This window comes from Phoca vitulina, unplaced genomic scaffold, assembly GCF_004348235.1.
Source record: "Phoca vitulina isolate PV1807 unplaced genomic scaffold, GSC_HSeal_1.0 scaffold22, whole genome shotgun sequence".
NCBI classification, from domain to species: domain Eukaryota; kingdom Metazoa; phylum Chordata; class Mammalia; order Carnivora; family Phocidae; genus Phoca; species Phoca vitulina.
Window position 1 is genome coordinate 36,483,581 of NW_022589725.1, and position 15,636 is coordinate 36,499,216.

The window sequence follows — 15,636 nt, forward strand, 5'->3', positions numbered from 1 at the left end:
TATGGAAATTTTCTTGAGTTTGACGGGTGACCTAATGTCAGCCTGGCCTGTAGTGTGACTAACTCATCCCAACACAGGAGTCTTTGGGTTAGGTAGGGAGTGCTTAAAAGCTTTTAAGTTCTCAACCCATGCCCACCAGTTTTGCGGCTTTGGCTTCCAAGATGTCCCCTAGTAATTGCCTTCACCTCATGTGCACGTTGACCCGAAGCAACATTTGTCTAAACAGACACTGGCCTGGTGAGAACTGTGAACTCACCAGTCTGTGAGTCCAGCTTGAACAGCAGGCTTTTAGGGCCTAGGCCTGCATTCTACCCTGTGGTTTTCATTCTTACGACAAATGACACAACAGACAAGAAACATAAAAGGCAGTGACATCTCTGGGGTGAAATGCATGAATAAAAAAGTCAAGAGTACTCATAATAAATCTTTACCAGTCACTATACCCAAGGAACTGGTTCCACAAATATTTTCTCCAGCTAATCTAAATTTGGAAGGGTGGGGCTGGGGGGAAGCTTCTCACCACTTGCTTCCACTGGACCCTGCAGGCGGGGGATTCTTAGTTCTGCCGCACCTGTCAGACGTCCCAGGCTCTCACAGCTGCCGCAGCCCCGGAACACACAGTGTGCAGCCGGTGAACTTTCTCCTGGCTGGCTCACCAACCACTGGGGAGGAAAGGTTTTTCTCCTGACCTTCTAGATTCTTTAGTCTATTAAATTGACATAAGGCAGATTAACAGAAAAGCAAGTTTACATATGTATGGGAAGAAAATGACACCCAAGGACAAATTGGGCAATTGAGGCTATGTGTCATCTTGAGCTAAGGGGCCTGGGGGCTTTAAAGGGGAGAAGGGTGGGGGCGCCTGGGTGGTCAGTCGTTAAGCATCTGCCTTCAGCTCAGGTCATGATCCGGGGGTCCTGGGATCGAGCCCCGCATTGGGCTCCCTGCTCAGCAGGAAGCCTCTTTCTCCCTCTCCCTCACTTGTGTTCCCTCTGTCGCTGTGTCTCTCTCTGTCAAATAAATAAATAAAATCTTTTAAAAAATAAATAAATAAAGGGGAGGAGGGTGATTCACAGGACAAAAGAACAGATGTTTGGTCATTAGATGTTTGCCCTTCCATACAGTGGTCATTTAGATAAAAACTTATCTCTGGTAATACCTCTCTTTCTGGGCCAGACCCCCTACTTAATTCTTTTAGGTAGTTAAGGGAGAAGTAAAAACCTCCCCTTCACTAGCATACAGGCCTCCCCTCAGCAGAATCCACATCCCAGTCTTCCTGTGGTAATGTGCCTTTCTTTATCTGTTTATTTCAGCTGAGGATGGAAAGGAGTTGGTCAGCCCTTGTTTGTCTCCAGGTTTCACAGGAGAGTGGGAACATGCTGAAGTAACATACAGAATTTCAGGACAGAAGGCAGGTACGGTGGAGTTCTCATTTGTAAGTGGTGTGTAAGGGTTAAGAATGGCAGCCTGCCCTCTCTCTCCCATACCTTCCAAATACCTCTGAGAAGCAGGGAGGCTGTTGCCAGACCTCATTCACAGACAAGCCCTTACTTGTCCAGGAAATGGAAGTAGCTCTGTGAACCGTCAGGGCTGCAGGGGGCCCTTGCCAGAACACACTGGGAACGGCTGGTACAGGCTCTCTCTGCACAAGGCTCCCTTGTGTGTTGCCACATGCTTTCTTCCAAAAGACTGCATTTCCTAACAAGCCTCCAGTGAGGAAGGACCTGAGCATTCTTCCACTCCAAGACAAATGGCTAAGCTGGGGCTGTTGGCCCAGGGGCAATGTGAGCACATCTCTGAATTGAGGGAAAAACAGCTTCTTCTCCAGTGGAGTCGCGCATCACCTTAGGCTGCATGGTGAGCACAGGAGAGGCTGCTCTGGGCTGTGTAGCCCCCGGCCTGTGACAGTGGGTGTGCTGTCCCACCAGCCTGGCCCCTCTCGCCCCACATGGGTGGTGTTTGTTGCCCTGCGCTCCTTTAGTTTGTGCTAATAGAAACATTGAAATACTGTTTCCACGCTGGACACATGGGCAAGAAGTTTGCCTTTGGTGACAGAGCTATTTCTACTCATATTTCTGGCACCAAAGGCACGCCAGCCAATTTCCCCACACCAGCCAATTCTCCATCCATGAATAATTCTATTCAGACTGTCTCTGGAGTTAATGCAGACCACAGAGGTTAAGGACTCAGTCCCACAAGACTCCCCCCACCCACCCTCCACTTCAGATGCAATAGCAAGTCCTAGGCCTCCTATATTTCTGACCAGCTGACTACCAACTGGGGGTTCCCACAAGCCCCCTCCCCTAAATAATTTGCCCGAATAGCTTTCAGAACTCAGGAAGGCACTTTATTTACTATCACTATTTTATTATAAAAGATACAACTCTGGAACAGCCAAATGGAAGAGATGCAGAGAGCAATGTGTTGGGGAAGGGGTGCGGAGCCTCCACACGCTCTCTAAGATCTCCACTTCCCAGGCCCTCCATGTGTTCACTACCCAGGAGGCTCATTGAATCCATCATTTAGGGCTCTGGGAAGCTTCACTACACAGACGTTAATTAATTAAATCTTTGGCTGCTGGTTGAACTCAATCCCCAACCCCCTACCCTCCCTGGAGGTTGGAGAGTGGGGCTGAAAGTTCCAACCGTCTGTCACATGGTTGGCTCCTCTGACAACTAGCATCCATCCTGAAGCCACTGGGGACCTACCGATAAGAGTCCACTCATTCACATAAACTGAGGTATACTTGAAAAGGGGGCTTATCGTGAATAATGGAAGATGCTCATCTCATCCCCATCACTCAGGAAATTCCAGGGGTTTTGAAAGCTGTGTCCAGAACCAGGAACAAAGACCAAATATTGGTTTCTTATTATCTGTTGACCATGAAGGTCACTGTTGACTCAGCCAGCCACTCATGCACTTGATGATACATGTCAGGCTCTGCAGCAGCCACTGACTTATGGCTGACACTTCAGTGTGAGGAGTTGTTAAAACACATGAGAAAGTAACTTGAAGGAAAAAACAGAAGGAGGAGGGCTGAGGGGAAGATTGCAGTTTTAAATAGATGGCCAGGGAAGGCTACATGGGGTGGTATTTGAGCCAAGCCATGAAGAGATGGGGAATGAGCCACATGGATCGAAAGCAGCACTTCTCCAGGCTGGAGGAGCAGCGTGTGCAAAGGCCCTGGAGTGGCTGCTGTGTTTAAGGAACTAGGAGGAGGTTGCCTGGCTGTCCTGATAAGGGAGAGTGGAGAGAAATAAGGTCCAACAGGCAAGGGCACAGGGAGAGCTGGCTAGAGCTGCTTTGAGGCCGTGGGCAGGTCTGCTGGTGGAGATGGGAAGCTGAGTCTAGGGGTGGGTGGTAGGATATCGACATCTGTTTACCTCTGGAGCTCTCTTTTGTCATTCTTCCAAGCAAGGGTTTAATGGTCTTAGCTGTGTGAGCTTGACAAGCTGTCTGTTAGGCCTCTGTTTCCTCATCTGTGGCATAAGGAGGTTGCAGGCCCCACCTCCAAAGTGGCTGATGGGACAGAGTAAGGCCCTATATGTTTTGAGCTCCACAAGGGCCAGCGGAGAGTAAACAGAGTAAACAGTGTGAAGCTGAACCCACTGGGCTACATCAGCTGAAGGCTGTTGTCATCCAGGGTTGAGGGCCGTGCCATCTCTAGCCACCTTCACACTTTGGGTTTCTCTCCCTTGACCTGGGCCTGCAGTGCCATGGCTCCTGAAAAGTTGCTGTTGGCATGTGTGGTGTTGATGAGCACCCAGACTCAGGTAAGTGCTGTGCAGGTTTCTTGTCCTGCCTCACCTTCCAGGTCAAGGTCTCAAGTCACTGGGAAGGGCCCCAGGGGCTGTGTGGCCCAGGTGCTGAGTCCCCTAACCATTGTGTTTGTGCTTTTCTTTTGCCCCAGCAGTGAACCTCCACGAGCTGTGTGCCAGCAGAGTATCAGAAATCCTTCGAAACAAAGTGCACAGAACGGAAGAAGTGAAGGATGTGGATTTTTATGCTTTTTCCTACTATTACGATCTTGCAGCAAATGTTGGCCTCATAGGTAAGGGTGGGGCCGAGGTGTAGATTCTCTGGGCAGAGGGCCCACAGCAGAGAGTAATCATGTTGTCAGTCACTCTCAGAGTAACAGAAGTAGACAGGAGGGCAGGTGCTTGTCATCTATATAGGAAGTAGTAAGCCTCCTTTTTATAAATAAATCAGGTCTTTGAGCCACTTAGTAAAGTTACATTGTCAGTGCAGGAACAGTTACTTGCTGTCAAGTTGTTCTGCTCTAAGGCAGAACTGACTCACCTGTGTAACTGACCCTTAGTCGTTCCTGTCTGGCCCCAGGTCTCTGGCTGAGGGAGCCCTTTGTGACATGGTCACGTGGCCATCTTTCCCCATATGGCACCCAGGCTGGCATGGGAAGGGGTCAGTGCACTCCACAGACCACCCTCAGGAGCTTATGAGCACTATGGTAACTCAAGGCTCACTGAGCCACCTGCTGCCCGGGCCCAGTGTGCAACACATCCAGCCAGGGGTGGGTAGTCCAGGTGGAAGGTGACCTCTTCACCCCTTGCTTGGGCCCAGGTCTCTCTGGCACAAAGCAAGGTCCCTGGGGTACCTCCCAGTAGCTGGCCCCATAGTTACTTGGCCTGCTAGGCCTGAGGGCCCCTGCGGGCTTCCCATAGCTGGAACAAGGGTTTGTTGATCTGTACTACCAGCTATGGACATCACAGTGCTCGGGTCTACTACACGCAAGCCCTGCCTGGCAGTGTGCTGGGGGCTCCACCCTTTCAGGCTATCTCAAAGGGACCCCCCCCCCAGTATCACCTCGTCAATTTGGGTCCCCTCACCCTGGCTTTAACCGACATCGTCCCAGAGTGACCTCAGGAGATGCTGGGCTGTTCAGAAAGCTCTTCCAACTCCCTTTTGTGGTTACACATGGCTCTGAAAGAGCTCTTGGGTCTGTTTTCAGAAATGGAATCCATCTTCAACGGTGACATTTGCTGACTCAGCAAATGCCCAAAGTCGAGGAAAAGTCTGCTCACTGAGCAGCTGCCTCATAATGAAACATAAATGTGTGGGACAGCTCTATCAAATGTAGAGGTTTTGGGGTGCATTGAAGAAACAGTTGCCATTCTTGAGAGTTGGGGAACACAGCTTTCATGCCTCCTTCCCTGGGAATGTCACAGAGGCCTAGGGCCACTCTCTTCTGGGGAGCCCTTATGTAAGGGCTCTGCCCATTTGATCTGAGACCCAACAAACCACTTCTTGGCGTTTTTTAAAGAATTTTTTTTTCCACATTCAGAAAATTTATACCAGAATACCATTGCTGAACTCAGGGCCATAGCTCGAGGAAACATGTCCAGATCTTTGCTTTTGTTTTTTTAACTTAAAATGAAGAGATTGCTCAGTCTATGGGGTCCAGGGCTCCTGGTGACTTTCCTGTGAGGGACCCTCGAAGACCCATAACTGCTAATCATCCCCATGTGGTCCTGCATGGAACACTTGCCCACCCCCCGCCACATCACCTCAGACACATGACCAGTGCATGTGGGGCCGCTGCCCTGCTTACACCCAGGCTTGCAGCCAGTCTGGACACATTGCCCCATGTCATCCTCACGGGTGCCAGCCTCAGGGCCTTGGTGGCATCGCTGCTCCAGGGATGTTGGTGCAGACCAGGTGCTTGGTCTTGTCCCACAGATGTGGAAAAGGGAGGCAGCCTTGTCGTCGGAGACTTTGATATCGCGGCCAAGTATGGTGAGTAGTGGTTGACCTGCCGGGTGAGAAGGGCCAGGGTGGGAGGCAGGGACCCTGCCCCACCGTGTGGTAGATGCAGCTTAGTACTTGTGAGGCAGGACTGGGAGCTTCCAGGTTTGGTTCCTGATTCAGCCAGCCGGACGAGTGTTCAGAGGTATGGGAGGGTACTTGGGGTCACTGCTGGGCCCAGGCCACAGGTCCACCATGTCCTGTGTGACCGCAGCAGGGGGAGGGGGAGGGGAGCCTCAGTGTCCCCAACTCTGAAAGTGCATATTTCTAGTCCTAGGGTGTTAGGAATGGGCTCTCTGGATTTCACATCTTCTGACACTTCTTCACTGTAGCTCAGGTGATCGTCACAGGGATTTCCCCTGAAAGTGTCCCAGCAAATTCACAATGGTCAGAGCAGACCCAGCGTGTGGGGGGTGAGGAGCTCTTCCCCTTGAATTTGCAGGTGGCTGACCCTCTTCCTCTCCTTTGTCCATCACAATCCAGCCGGATGGGGAATGAAATGAAGGCTGGCTGTAAATATTCTGCTCTTTGGTTGCTGTTCCCAATTACAGATCAAAAGAGTTAAACTTCGTATGTTTCTCTATAGAAAGTCCTTTCCCCCTCCTTCCCCCCAAGTGGATTTTTTTTTAAGCTTTCTTGTCACTTATGGGTTTATCCCATGGATACCTGGTGTCCACGACTCTTCAACAGGAAAAGGTTCTGAACAGAATTTTGGGAAGACTGTTGGTGTGTTTGTTCATCTGCCTCAAGAATAGTAGAATGTTCTGAGACAGCTTTGTCGGTATTTACATTCCCCAGAAAGCCCAGATTCACACCTGGGAGAGGTGTCCAGAGTCATGGGTGCAGAGCTCTGCCCTGTGAGACTGTGGTCTTCGGCTCATGACACCAAACCAAAACATACAAGTCCTTCTTGGTCTTGGAGGCCAGGCCCAGTGGAGGCTGGTTGGCCTTGAGACCCTACCTTTTGGTGTACTCTTGGTGAATCACCTTCCTGCTCTGGGCTGTAGTCTTGTCTAAACCAGTGAGAACCAATGAGGACCTGGGGCCAGCACAGAGCCTAATATAGGGTGGGCACCTGGAGTGGGCAGAGCCAGTCTGCCCAAGCCCCCCCCCCCAACCCCCCCTCCCCCCACCTGGGAGTGAACCACCTGGAATCTGATTGGGAAAGGGCTCTCTCACCCCAGTGTGCCGGACGGCGGAGACCCAGCCGCAGGGCAACCCCTTTCTGTGCATGGACCTCACCTACATCAGCCTGCTGCTCCAAGAGTTTGGCTTCCCAGAGAACAAAGTGCTGAAGGTACGGACTGTCTCTAGGGTGCCCCTTGTGCCCTTTATGGCCTGAAGGGCTGGGGGCACTGCTTCCAGTCTCCCAACCATGCCCACTCTGCCCCTCCCTTTGTGTTTCAAGCTGACTCGGAAAATCAACAATGTTGAGACCAGCTGGGCTCTGGGGGCCGTCTTTCATTACATCGACTCCCTGAGTAGACAGAAGAGTCCAGCCTTGTAGCGGCCAAGCCTCTCCCAGCCATCCTCACAGAAGCGGCTCCACCTCCATGAGAACAGACCTTCGTGAGAATAGACCTTTGTGGAACCCCTTGACATGTTGGGAGGAAGCCACTGCTCAGGCTGCCACCCCTCTCCCTTTGGCCTTGCAGACCTGCCTCTGGACAGGCAGAGGGCTGCAATGTGACCCAGGCCCAGCGCCTTCTGCCTTGGCTCCAGGTGGACAGTGAACCAGACAGGCAAAGGGCACATGCCAAGGCCAGGGTGATGCAGCCATGCCGTCCCCCACCTGTCCCTGTCTGCAGGGTTGGAGTGGTTATAACGTGTTTCTGTGATAGGAGTCTTGTTTTATCTCCCTGCCCCTGTCTGGTCTCCTCCCATCCCCAGGGCAGACCTTCACCTTCTCCCCAGAGACTCAGTGGGGAGGTTGTACAGGCTGTCCTGGCTACTCTCAGGGTGGGCCACGTGGCAGCCACCATGCCCTCTGGGACAGGGGGTCTGGCAGACTTGAATGTGTTTGCCTCCTCCTTGGATCTGGATGTGTGAGGTCATCCAGAGGTCTGTTTTTTCAGGTTCTTGGACAGCTTGGAGCTAACTGTCAGAGTTGGCCCTGTGAATAGGAAGAGGGGCTGGGGGAAATACCTCTCGTGTGCCCCAGCCCTACAGAGGAGGTCCAAATGTGAGCGTGAACTGCTTACAGTATTTATGGCTGTGCTGTGTGTGATGTCTCCGTCGTGTGTTGCTGAGTGTTCGTGTAGCAACTGTGTTCTGAGCCCCAGTGGATGTATCGCTACCATGAGCCATTTGCAACTGAGCAGTATTGAAGACGCACACCACCTCACTGTGGGTCAGGCAGGCTGCAGTCCCTGGGACCGCCTTCTGGCTTTGCTGGGGTGCGGGGCCATTGCCCATCCCCTGGGGGCTCCACCGGACACTGGCCCACACTCCTACATTGGGGTGTGAGCTCTGTGAGACCTGGGCCTCAGGGTCACAGTCGTTCCTGCAGTAAATGTATGGTACATGGAATAAGCTAAACATCATGTGTTCCACTCAAAATAAAGAGTTTACAAGGGTTTCTGGTCTGGTGACTCCTCTCAGTGAGTGTCAGCAATGTTCATCCACCTCAGCACTGGCGGGAAAGCCCCTGAGGTCCCTGTTTACTGTAGTGGGAACAAAGAACTGCCCAGGCTGGGTGACAGGTGGCACATTAGGTCTTCTCAGTGCGCCTTTTGAGGAGACAACCACAGAAGGACACATGGTGGTCACCCTCAGGCCCTCCTGTGTCCCCGTGGTGGCAGGCTCTGTGGAGGCCCAGGCTGTTCCAGGGGAGCCGCTCGCCTTCCCAGTGGAGCTCCCATCCTCCCTGGGACTGACCCGCAGCATATGCAGCATGGTGTGTTCGGTGAGGACCTGGCTTTAATCTGGGACAGCTAGAAAGGGGTCGCACACCAGAGAAAGACTGGGCAGGAGCACAGGGCCTGGCCTCTTGATCGCCCAGGGCCACAGCAGGACCACGATGGACATGACTGCCAAATGAGCCCACGAGTGGAGGCTTGTTGGGGGAAAAGGGCTCTGCAGAATACTGCAGGAGGTTGGTTTCACTCCTCACCTCCAAGAGCCCTTCATCCCCACAGGTGGAGGCAGGGAGGGTCCAAGCGTAAAACCTCCTTTGATGTTGGAGAAGTGCTGTGCCCACAGGACATGACAGGGGAGCATTTCTCCCCTTTTCGGAGGGTCCTAATCCGGTGGTCTGATCATCACTGCCCCAATTCCAGAAGGCTGGAGGGAAACACCCCCCCACCCCGGGCAAAAACCACTGACAAGATGAGACTAACCACCCTCTGCCCAGTGGTTTCCCCAAAACTTAAACCCTGGGGCAGAGGTCTGGAGGTGTACATGTGAGATGAGCAGAAAAAGACAAAGCAGGAGAGCTGCTTCCCCTAAATAAAAAAATCACCTTTGGGCTGCAGCTAGGAAACCTTTGCTTGACAAGGGCAGGAAAATCCAGCAGCTCATCACCCCTGCCTGGGTCTCCTCAGCCTTTTCCTTCCATAGTATCTAACAGTTTTAAAAATTCAAAGAAGTCCAGAGTCCAGGAATCAAATATGTATGAAGGTAAAAGTGAAAATTGATTTGGTCCATTTATAGGTTAGTGATCTCACATCTGAAAAAATGGAAACAACTGGAAGTTTCCCAAAAGATCACCAAATAAGTCATGGAATATTTTTAGGCCCAGCAAAGTATGCAAGTCATTTTGCTCTGTCTTTTGTGATTATAAATTAGGTTCTTGTTTTTTAAAAAAGTAGCTACATATGCACATCCGAACATGTAAAAGATGCAAACTAGGGATACGGTAAGAATGGATACGGTAAGAATTTCGCCACCTCTGGCGAAGACGTGTGCATCTATGTGCTCAGATCTTCCTGGCACACCACACACACTGCCTCCTGCCCACATGTCCTGCACCTTCCTGTTCTCAGAACGGCTACACTGTCGGCGCGCACTGAGCAGCCTCCGTCTTGCAGTGGCTGGTGGCAGTCCCACATCTGGATGACAGGACCCCATGGCATCAGGTGGTTTCCAGCCCCACATCCCTGTGCATGAGCCCTCCTGATGTTGCCAGATCCAAGGGCTGGAGCATTTTAAATTGTGACCATGTTGTCAGTTTTCCCTTCAACTCCACAGGCGGCTTCCCATGCCAGCTTCCCTGAGCCCTCCTCACCAACAAAGCTACAGACCACCCTGTTTGCTCTGCCTTACTGGCAGGTAAAAAATAACTGGTAATTTTACTGTGCACCGATCTAATTCATCTTGTATGTATGTCCAAGAGCATTTCCTTTTCAATGAAACGCCTGTCCATGTCCCATACCAATTTTTCTGAGAGACTGTGGTCATTCTCTTCCTGATTTTAGGAGTTTTTTATACTTAAGGAAATTAGCCATTGTGATAGAAAGTGTTGCAAATTTTTCCCCATTTTATTATTAACTTTTTGACTTTATGGTGTTTTCAATGCACAATTTTACTATTTTTATGTATTTAATTTACATTTTTATACAACTTTATCATGATCATCATTAGAAAGGCTTCTCCACTGAGATAGTTCTAAAAGTTAACAAAACAGTGTTGTTGGGGTTTTTTTTTTAATTACTTTAAGAACTCCCAGTACATGGGGCGCCTGGGTGGCTCAGTCGTTAAGCGTCTGCCTTCGGCTCAGGTCATGATCCCAGGGTCCTGGGATCGAGCCCCGCATCGGGCTCTTTGCTCGGCGGGGAGCCTGCTTCTCCCTCTCCCACTCTGCCTGCTTGTGTTCCCTCTCTCACTGTCTCTCTCTGTCAAATAAATAAATAAAATCTTTAAAAAAAAAAAAAAAAAAAGAACTCCCAGTACATGCTTATGAATATCCTCAGGCACAGCAAATTATTGTTTCAAGATGGATTTGATTTTTAGAACCATTTCAGAGTTACTGGAAGGCAACTATGATATTCAAACTGGTTTAATACCATTTTTGGATAAAATCAAGGCTGGCTCTAAAGCACTGAGGCAGTTTCGGAAGGGCTCTTCCAGAAGTGTGCAGAATCATAGTGTCGGGAAGTCTCCCAGGGAAGCCACATGGCACGTGCAGCGTAGTAAAGCTGTTTTCATGACTTATTTGGGGAGCACGAGATGTGAGGAATGATTGAAGCGGGGGCAGTCAGGTCATGCTTACGGAGGAAAAACCTCCTCTTCCCCTGCTACCCACTCAGCCCTCTGCTCTCGTTACCTCCCTCTGACACTAGACATGCAGGGTCTACCCCAGGTCCAGCAACGCTGTGACACCAATTGGGTGGCCTGACACTGTCTGCCTGCAGTTAGTGCAGACCACACATGTGCCCCCACCCCCACTTCAGGCACCAGGCACAAATCCAGCTTATCACCTGTGCTTCTGACCAGCTGGCTCTACATCAGTGGTTTCCATGACCCCCTTCTCAGATCTGCTAATTGCTGAAGAGGCTCACAGAATTCAGAAGAAAAATTTACTATTGTTGATTTATTGCAGAGGATACAAATGAACAGTTAGATGGAAGAGACACATAGGACAGGATATGGAAGAAGGAGTCTGGAGTTTCCATGTCCTCTCTGGGCATGCCACCCTCCTAGCACCTCCATGTGTTAACTAAACCAGAATCAGGGCACCTGGCTGGCCCTGTCCTGCTGGTAGAGCATGTGACTCTTAATCTCGGGGTTGTAAATTCCAGCCCCACATTGCGTGTAGAGATTACTTAAAAATAAAATCTTAGAACAAAACCCAGAAGCTCTCAAAACCCCTACTTGGGATTTTTCTAGAGGCTTTATTATGTGGGCTTGATTAAGTCATTGACTGTTGGTGATTAGGTCAATCTCCAGCCCCTCTCACCTCCCAGAGGTCAGGGTTAGGGGAGGCTGAGAGTTCCAACCTGCTTCTTTTTTTTTTTAAAGATTTATTTATTTATTTTAGAGAGAGAGTGCAGAGGTGGTGGGGGGAGGCAGAGGGAGAGAATCTTCAAGCAGACTCCCCACTGAGCGTGGAGCCTGACACGGGACTTGATCTCACAACCCATGAGATCATGACCTGAGGTGAAACCAAGAGTCGGACACTCAACTGACTGAGCCACCCAGGAGCCCCTAAAAGTTCCAACCTTCTGATTACACAGTCGGTTCCCCTTGGCAACTGTCCCCCACCCTTTGGTCACCTACGGGCTCTCCATAAATCACCTCATTAACGTAAATTCAGATGTGGTTGAATGAGCTGTGGTTGAACGGAACCTGGGACAAAAGACCCAAGTATTAAAACAAAAGATGCTCCCATTGCTCTTAATGCTTAGGAAATCCCAAGGGTTTGGGGAGCTGTGAGCCAGGAGCAGGAATGAAAGCCAAATCTGTTTCCTGTTACAAATCACATGCACAGTCCTGGAAAGAGAGGCTTTAGGGTGAATGGTACTCTGACAGCATCTTCAGTATTATGAGGATTGTGAGACCCTGGCCTTGCCTGTGTTACTGCAGAGGCCAGAGCTCAGACACGTGGGCACAAGTTACAGGGGGTATTTTCAGGTTTCTGTGTAACAAGGAAAGATGTCCTAGAAGACAAGGTCGTAGTCGTGTGCATCCCTGCCCTTCAGCACTCAAGGGTGCTCAAGAAGAGATTCCTGCCCAGATAGGAGGTCAGGATCAGGCACCTGCAAGGCCTCTTCACACTCCAGATCTTTGGATTCGCCTTGAAAATGATCTTAAACATCATGACCAGGTAAGCATACTTGCATGTAATGTCCCTGAATTTTGAGTTGAAATAATGACGGTGGCCTTTGTTGTGGAGTGCTTTCTATGCATCAAGCACGGGTGATTGCATCTTTGTGGCAGCCCATGGAGCAGGTACTGATCGGATATTTAGAAAAGTAGTTATACAGTCAAGAGAAATTAAACCTAACTCTAGACCTAACTGCCCCTTTATCTAATTTTGACATTTTGACATTTGATTCCTACTTTTCTGTGTTTTGATTGGTGGATAAAGGTTTCCGCTTAAGAGCTTAAGTGCAGCTCTGTAAATCTGCATGTCTGCCTCCGGATTTACATAGCGCAGAGCAGACATCCCCCTATATGGCCTCCTGCCTCTCAAGGTCAGAAGAGCACCAGAGCTGTGTTTTATGGTGTGGAATACAGGGCAGTGGGATGGCTCCAAACAGCTTCCAAGGTGTGAGGTGCTCAAAAAACCAGCTTCGTGGTTTCCCGAATCCATCTGGAGGTCAGCTAAGGATCAGATGGTTTTGCAAGTAAAAATGCCAAAGTTCAGGGGGCTATAGGGCTTGTCCTAAAGCAACAAGGAGAAGTGGGAACGTAAACCAGGGCTTTCAGCTTGCTGGGGATGAAGAGGTTTTAAGGACTCTGCATACACTGGAACATTATTTGCCAGTAAAAGTGAATAAAGTACTGACATCTGCTGCATCATGGCTGAACCTTGAAAACATTAGGCTAGTTAGTGAAAGAAGCCAGACACAGAGATCCTATATTACATGATTCTGTTCATATACAGTGTCCAGAACAGGCAACTCGATAGTACAGCAAGCAGATTGGTGGTTGCCCGGAGCTGGGGTGAGGGGGAGAGAATCGGGAGTAGATGCTGAGTGGTCTGGGCATAGGGTTTTGGGGGGATGGTAGGAAGGTTCTAAACTTAGATTATCTTGGTGGGTGTGCTTGTCTGCAGATATACTAAAGACCATTGAATCATGCACTTTTAAATGGGTAACTTTATGGTGTATAAATTGTATCTTAATACAGCAATTTAAGAAATGAGGACCCAGGGGTGCCTGGGTGGTCAGTCGTTAGGCGTCTGCCTTCGGCTCAGGTCATGATCCCAGGGTCCTGGGATCGAGCCCTGCATCAGGCTCTCTGCTCAGCGGGAAGCCTGCTTCCTCTCCCATTCACCCTCCTTGTGTTCCCTCTCTCGCTGTGTCTCTTTCTGTCAAATAAATAAATAAAATCCTTTAAAAAAAAATGAGGACTGGGGGGCGCCTGTGTGGCTCAGTCATTAAGCATCTGACTTCGGCTCAGGTCATGATCCCAGGGTCCTGGGATCGAGCCCTGCATCGGGCTCCCTGCTCCTCGGGAAGCCTGCTTCTTCCTCTCCCACGCCCCCTGCTTGGGTTCCCTCTCTCGCTGTGTCTCTCTCTGTCAAATAAATAAATTAAATCTTTAAAAAAAAAAAAGAGGACTGGAGAGGCAGCTGGGTGGCTCAGTCAGTTGAGCATCCAACTCGTAATTTCAGCTAAGGTCATGGTCTCAGGGTTGTGAGATTGAGCCCTACATCGGGCTCCATGCTGGGTGTGTAATCTGGGTTTCTCTCTTTCCCTCTCTTTCCCTCTGCCCCTCCACACCCCTCTCTCCCCCTCTCTAAAAAAAAAAAAAACAAATAAGTAAGTAATAAAAATAAATAAAAAATGAGGACGGGAACTCCAAAAGGGCAAAAGCCTAAAAGAGCAGGTTTCCCTTAAGTGGGTATAACTGACATGTAACATTATGTGAGTTTCCGGTGTGCAACATAATGATTTCGTATTTGTACACATTGCAAAATGATCACCACACTAAGTCTAGTTATGATCTGTCACCATACTTAGTTAGAAATATTTTTTCTTAAACATTTTTTTCTTGTGATGAGGACTTTTAAGATTTATGCTCTCAGCAACTTTCAAATAAACAATACAGTATTATTAACTATAGTCACCATGTTGTACATGACATCTCCAGGACTTGATTATTTTGTAATTTTTTGACCATCCTCTTCCATTTTGCCCACCCCCTGCCCCCTGCCCCTGACAACCACCTATCTGTTCTCTGTATCTGTGAGCTTGGGCTTATTTGTTTTGTTTGTTTGTTCTGTTTTTTTAGATCCTACATATAAGTGAGATCATATGGTCTTTCTCTGTCTGACTTACTTCACTTGGCATAATGCCCTCAAGGTCCATCCACATTGTCACAATGGTAAGAGTCCATTCTTTTTATGGCTGAATAGTAATCCATTATAAGGTATACACACAGACACAGACACCACACACACCACATCTTCTTTATCCATTCCTCCATTGATGAACACTTAGGTTGTTGCCATATCTTGCCTATTGTAAATAATGCTGCAGTAAATATGGGGGTGTATATATCTTTTTGAGTTAATGTCTCTGTTTATTCAGTAAATACCCAGAAGTAGAATTGCTGGATTATCTGGTAGTTCTATTTTTAACTTTTTGAGGAACCCCATACTGTTTTCCACATTGGCTGCACCAGTTTGCATTCCTACCAAGAGTGCACAAGAGTTCCTTTTTCTCCACATTCTCTCCTAAACTCATTATTTCTTCTCTTTTTGATAATAGCCATTCTGACAGGTGTGAGGTGATATCTCATTGTAGTTTTGATTTGCATTTTCCTGATGATGAGTGATATTGAGCACCTTTTCATGTGTCTGTTGGCCATCTATATGTCTTTGGGAAACTGTCAATTCAGATCCTCTGCGTATTTTTTAATTGGATTATTTGTCTTTTGTTTGCTATTGAGTTGTATGATTTCTTTATATATTTTGGATATTAACCCCTTATCAGATATGATTTGCAAATATTTTTGCCCATTCAGTAGGTTGCCTTTTTGTGTTGTTGATGATTTCCTTTGCTGTGCAAAAGCTTTTGAAAGACCTGTACACAGAAAACCAAAAGACACTGATGAAAGAAATCGAAGAAAACACAAATAAATGGAAAGATATTCCATGTTTATGGATTAGAAGAATTAATATTGTTAAAATGTCCATACTATCCAGATCAATGTACAGATTCAATGCAATGCCTATCAAAATTCCTCACAGAAAAAAAAAAAATCCTAATT

General features: G+C 48.7%; 1 protein-coding gene across 8 annotated transcripts in view; it reads left to right on the top strand.

Moving 5' to 3' along the window:
• ENTPD6 (ectonucleoside triphosphate diphosphohydrolase 6) overlaps positions 1-8,333 on the top strand; it is a 43,316-nt gene extending 34,983 nt beyond the window's left edge. For 7 of the 8 annotated variants that reach the window (XM_032419501.1, XM_032419502.1, XM_032419505.1 and 4 more), the window contains 5 exons: positions 1,311-1,412; positions 3,908-4,048; positions 5,692-5,748; positions 6,942-7,054; positions 7,166-8,333. In XM_032419501.1, the coding sequence (XP_032275392.1) occupies positions 1,311-1,412; positions 3,908-4,048; positions 5,692-5,748; positions 6,942-7,054; positions 7,166-7,264 (512 nt within the window). In that variant the 3' untranslated portion in view covers positions 7,265-8,333. The remainder of the gene's footprint in view (positions 1-1,310; positions 1,413-3,907; positions 4,049-5,691; positions 5,749-6,941; positions 7,055-7,165) is intronic. The other variant, XM_032419506.1, reaches the window with a different exon arrangement.
• Positions 8,334-15,636: the final 7,303 nt, after the last annotated feature.